At 47.0% G+C, this 6,000-nt stretch overlaps 1 protein-coding gene across 1 annotated transcript in view; it reads right to left on the reverse strand.

Annotated features, from left to right (window-relative positions):
* LOC144609069 (integrin alpha-11-like) overlaps window positions 1-5,244 on the reverse strand; it is a 159,898-nt gene extending 154,654 nt beyond the window's left edge. Inside the window, exon 1 of the mRNA XM_078427415.1 lies at window positions 5,181-5,244. Coding sequence (XP_078283541.1) covers window positions 5,181-5,232 — 52 coding nt within the window. The 5' untranslated portion in view covers window positions 5,233-5,244. The remainder of the gene's footprint in view (window positions 1-5,180) is intronic.
* Between the last annotated feature and the right edge of the window lie 756 nt (window positions 5,245-6,000).

Raw genomic sequence — 6,000 nt, forward strand, 5'->3', positions numbered from 1 at the left:
AGCATACAGAAGCAAACCCCTGATTCATTCCTTAATATGACTTAGAGAAATTAATCGTACTACGCTAGACAGCCTGAGCCAACATCGAGCCAAGTACTGAGTCAGTGAAGTGTTGGCAAACACTTCAGGTCGTGTGACTCGTCTCAGACACCATTCTCCAGTGAATGAGGAATCTGATGGGTGATGCACATGAGCAGGCAGAGACCACGATGGGAGTCTCAGCACCACGTTTCATCCAGACCACAGCCACAGTGATTGCCCTCTCAGGCTGACAAGGAACCGGGGGCAAAAGGTGAAGACCGGAAACGGAAGATGGTCTTGTTGCACTGTCACATCTTTAATTAATTTAAAGATGCAGTAGGACACCATTCAGCCCATCATGTCTGTGCTGGTAGAAGCAAGTTTCAAAACAAAATGAGTTTGAATGTTGGCAGACTGTTTGCTACATCTCCTGAAGTCCTGCTCTCACAAGGCAATCTCCACTTCAGAGGCAGAAGGTGATGGATTCACGTCTCACTCAGAGCGTAGAAGATTCATAAGTCATAAGAGCAGAATTAGGCCATTCGGCCCATCAATTCTGCTCCGCCATTTAATCATGGCTAATCTATCTTTCCCTCTCAACCCCTATTCTCTTGCCTTCTCCCCATAAGCCCTGATACCCGTACTAGGAGATTGGATCCTCTCCACATCCAATTTGTCCAGGCCGTTCACTGTTTGATATAAGATAATCCAGGCAAATGGTTCTATCTGTTACAGAGAGAGGTAGAGGAACTGCAGATGTTAGTTTATACAAAAGGACACAAAGTGCTGGAGTAACTCACCGGGTCAGGCGGCGTCTCTGGAGAACTGGATGCATATGAAGAAGAGCCCCGACTTGAAAATATCACCTATCCATGTTCTACAGAGATGCTGCCTGACCCGCTGAGTCAGTCCACACTTCAAAAGAAAGATGTCATAATCTTCCTGCCACGATCCTCTGGTCCATTCTATTGTTTAATGCATGAGCCTGCAGACCACCCGGCAACGGTGGGCATCAGTTCATCAGTTCATCACAGTGGCAACGTTTGGTTGGGTTGTAACCGAGTCCAAATTTTGGCTGATGGGGATGAAAACTGTCACGTCCAGGAACTGTTTCTTCCCGATAACCATCAAGCTATTAAACACCACAACCTGCAAATAAGCTCTGAACTACACAGACTTGGGGTTTTATATGTGTGTGTGTGTGTGTGTGTGTGTGTGTGTGTGTGTGTGTGTGTGTGTGTGTGTGTGTGTGTGTGTGTGTGTGTGTGTGTGTGTGTGTGTGTGTGTGTGTGTGTGTGTGTGTGTGTGTGTGTGTGTCTGTGTGTGTGTGTGTGTTTTTGTGTGTGTGTGTGTGTGTGTGTTTTTGTGTGTGTGTGTGTGTGTGTGTGTGTGCGTGTGTGTGTGTGTGTGTTTTTGTGTGTGTGTGTTGTGTGTGTGTGTGTGTGCGTGTGTGGCCGTCTGTGTGACCGTCTGTGTGACCGTCTGTGTGACCGTCTGTGTGACCGTCTGTGTGACCGTCTGTGTGACCGTCTGTGTGACCGTCTGTGTGACCGTCTGTGTGACCGTCTGTGTGACCGTCTGTGTGACCGTCTGTGTGACCGTCTGTGTGACCGTCTGTGTGACCGTCTGTGTGGCCGTCTGTGTGGCCGTGTGTGTGACCGTCTGTGTGGCCGTCTGTGTGGCCGTGTGTGTGACCGTCTGTGTGGCCGTCTGTGTGACCGTCTGTGTGGCCGTCTGTGTGACCGTCTGTGTGGCCGTGTGTGTGACCATCTGTGTGTGTGGCTGTGTGTGTGACCGTCTGTGTGGCTGTGTGTGTGACCGTCTGTGTGACCGTCTGTGTGGCCGTCTGTGTGGCCGTCTGCGTGACCGTCTGTGCGTGACCGTCTGTGTGTGTGACTGTCTATGTGACTGTATGTGTGTACGTGCCTTTGTATGCCTGTACACATACACTGAGTACACAGAGTACACATCCACTGAACTTTACTATATTGCGTACAGAGTGCTATGTTTACACATTCCGTTGTGCTGCTGCAAGCAAGAATTTCATTGTTCTGACTGGGACATATGACGATAACACACTCTTGACTCTTGGCTATCTTTGGTGTGTGTGACCCAAGGATGATGTTAGCAGCCGGGAACAGCAAAAGGCAGAGATAAAATGAGAGCAAACATAGACTGGGCAATTGTTTCGCTGAACACCTTCGCTCGGTCCGCCTAGACCTACCTGATCTCCCGGTTATTAAACACTTTAATTCTCCTTCCCATTCCCACACTGACATTTCCATCCTAGGTCTCCTCCATTGTCAGAGTGAGGCTAAACGCAAATTGGTGGAACAGCATCTCATATTTCGCTTGGGCAGCTTACAGCCCAGTGGTATGATATTGATTTCTCTAACTTCAAGTAGCCCCGGCATTCCCTCTCTCTCTCTCCCTCCCCCACCCAAGTTATACCAGCTTCTCGTTTTCACCCAACAAACAGTTTATAATGGCCTGTTTCCTTTCTCATCGTTACTTTTTTTTGCATATCTTTCATTCATTGTTCTTTATCTCTCTACACCATTGTCTATATCTCTCGTTTCCTCTTTCCGTGACTTTCAGTCTGAAGAAGGGTCTCGACCTGAATTCCTTCTCAACAGAGATGCTGCCTGTCCCGCTGAGTTACTCCAGCTTTCTGTGCCCATCTTCGATAAAATGGGACCTTTATTATACAGCAAAAGTTGCCGGGATTGTCAACATGACAGGGATTTCAGTATATGCACAGTCCAACGTGGAAGTTCCTGCGCACCAAACGATATTGAGTGCTGAACATGGCTGCAACATGGAGCCACTGGCAGGGATCAGTTTTGCTGTGTTTCCCCAATACTGATGCTGGGGATTTGTCCCTTAAATCCTGCAGCATGTCAAACCCAGCACAATATTCTCAACCCCATTGATTTCAATGAAGATTACAAAAGTGCAAAGAGGAAGACAAGGGCGAGGAGAAAATTATCGGTAAAACTATTTTGGATTGGCTTCATACTTACAATCAATTATGTGTATTAAAGTATCATTTATTGTTCTGCAGAACTTCGACAGTTGGCTAAGCTGGGAGTGGTTTGTTGTCAGCTGTCGCAGGTTTCAGCGGTGTTTTAAAATGGGGCTTCTGCAGTGCTCTATTGGAAGGTCCTGTCATCATCAGGCTTTGCTCATTTAATTTTTTAACTGCTTCTAGATACTGCCAGCCCAAATGGTGGCCTTCTGCATCTTAAATTAACTATAATTCCACACTAGGGGAATCAAACCGCTTTATCCAGGGTAGGGGGATCAAGAACCAGAGGACAAAGGTTTAAGGTGCGAGGGGAAGATTTAATACAAACCTGAGGAGCAACTTTTACACTCAGAGGGTGATGGGTACATGGAATGAACTGCTACAGGAGGTAGTTGAGGCAGGTATAATGACAACATTTCCAAAGACACTTGGACAGGTACATGGATAGGAAAGATTTAGAGGGATATGGGCCAAATGTGGGCAAGTGGGATTAGCTTAAATGGGGATAGACACAAAATGCTGGAGCAACTCAGCGGGTCAGGCAGCATCTCTGGAGAAAAGGAATCGGTGACGTTTCAGGTCGGAACCCTTTTTCAGTCTGTTATAGATGGGGGATCTTGGTCAGCATGGATGAGTTGGGCTGAATGGCCTGTTTCTGTGCTCTATGACAATGACTCACTGTGACACTATAACCTCTATGGATGTGATGATATAACAAGGTCATCTTCCTTATTCTGCTGTTCAAGCCAGCAAGGTAAGCTGTCTCCCTGTGGACTGCAGAGGTTCAAATGTGAGTGAACAGGGGCAGGGGTGGTGAGTTTGATGGGTCCCGAACCCTCCTCTTCCCAAAGTCCTTGCAACCCCTCAAACACATCTGATCGCCCAATTCAGCACATGGACTCGAGCATCCTGCTTCATCACTCTGAGACCTCAATAGAGGCTGAGAGAGCCACATTCTCACCTCCAGGCCTGATAGCGACAAAGGCAAGCATGAAGCCCTGGCTACTATCCCAATGGAAGACCAAGAGAGTGCTACCTTGTCAGAGAAGTTCCCTTTTGGATGCAACGTTAAATTGAGGTCCAGCCAGCCCTCGTGAGTGTAAATAAAGGATAACACACCACAAGTTTCCAGGCGAGCAGCAGAATTTTCCTGGTATCTTGGCTAATGTTCATTTCTCTATTAATATTACCATATTACGTTATCGGGTTCAATATCATGTCTCTGCACATTGACGCTTATTCCACCCAAAATGGTTGCCGCGCTCTCCACATAAGAACGGTGATATCACTTCAAAGGTACTCCATTGGCTGCAAAGTGCTTTGTGATGTCTCAAAATCCACTGTATAACTACAAGCATTTTTTTTTTAACTGGGTTTGATCGAAAAGAATATAGCTAGTGTTCAAACTTACAGAGTTTCACACGGTGTTTATGTAGCCACAGGAAACTAAAAGACAGATTAAACAGTACTGCTTTTATAAGTTGTGATCAGTTTGAAAACCCAACACGAAAGCCAGGGACTGTTGCTTTAAAGAGGTCCAACTAAAACCTCATATTTTAATAACATAACCCAACCTCCTGGAACTGTCTTCCAGTAGCCACATATACAAAAGTCTGCAAAGTGACAGGAGACAGCACACATTTTCTGGTGTCCCCCCCCCCCCCCCTCCTTACTCAGCAACCTCACTTGCTGACTTCAATTCCTATTCCACTTCAAAGTTGAAGTGAATAAACAGACTATTGTCAAGAGATAGAGAGAAGGGCAGTGAGTGACAGTGAGGTGGAGAGCAAGACTCGCACACGCAAGGGGTTTCACATTATATAACTTCAGCCACATCTTGAATGTTGATTTATACTTTCTCTTCATTTCCTCTTCAATGTATAACTTGGCCGAGTTCATTTAACTTTCCCTATAGGAAGCCGGGTTAATCAGAACCTTGCGTCTCTCTCTCTCTCTCTCTCTCTTTCTCTCTCTCTCACTCTATCAAGTCCTCTCTAGCAAGCCCTCTCAGGTCGCTTTCTTCAGCTGCATGACAAAACTCTCATACTTGCAAAGCAGTGTTTTGGCAGAGAGACTGTACCCCTCTCTCCAGCAGAGTGCCCTCCCCACAAAACCTCTCCCCATCTCTCACCTGGCAGCAGAGTCAGGAGCCATCCAACAAAGGCACTTCTGTACAGATCCATGTGTGCAGGAATGCTCACCGTCCAAACGTCTGTGCAGTTGCTCTGTCACCGACCTATATTTGATGAGACTTCCCCCTCCCCTCCCTCCCTCCCATCCCTCCCTCCCTCCCTCCCTCTCTCTCTCCCTCCTCTCTCTCTCTCTCTCTCTCTCTCTCTCTCTCTCTCTCTCTCTCTCTCTCTCTCTCTCTCTCTCTCTCTCTCTCTCTCTCTCTCTCTCTCTCCCCCCCCCCTCTGCCTCTCACTCTCTCAACTGCGAGCCATTGTCACAGGAGGAGGCAGGGAGAGCATCTGGAAGCTGCTGGCCACACATTTCCTTCGCTCACCCTGTTTCCCCTATGATCCAGCGGCAGCTCAACATCTGCATTCAGCAGCAAGAGGCTGGGACTAACAAGGGGATCTGTCAGGCACTTTCTGCCTGCCTGCCCGTGATGTCAACGAGATGAAGAGGAGGGGGAACTCTACACTGCACTTACTCTCTGAAGGGATTAGCTTTACCCTGCGTGGTTTATCTCATTGACACTCTCTAACATTGCCATTTGGAGGAAATCATTAAAGCAGAAGGGAAATAATAAATATTAGCTGTAAATTGTTATAGGCACACAGTCCTTTGATGCCAACACATTAGCATTGTTGGAACTGGCAAAGTTCTACTGAGAAAACTTTCCCCACTAAAATTACACTTCGCCCCAAAGGGACACAGTATCTTATTTTGACGGAAGCTGTGCCTTTATATAGTTCAGGACTTCCAAAGTATTTTGTTGCTAATGA

This window comes from Rhinoraja longicauda, chromosome 33, assembly GCF_053455715.1.
Source record: "Rhinoraja longicauda isolate Sanriku21f chromosome 33, sRhiLon1.1, whole genome shotgun sequence".
Taxonomy (NCBI): Eukaryota; Metazoa; Chordata; class Chondrichthyes; order Rajiformes; family Arhynchobatidae; genus Rhinoraja; species Rhinoraja longicauda.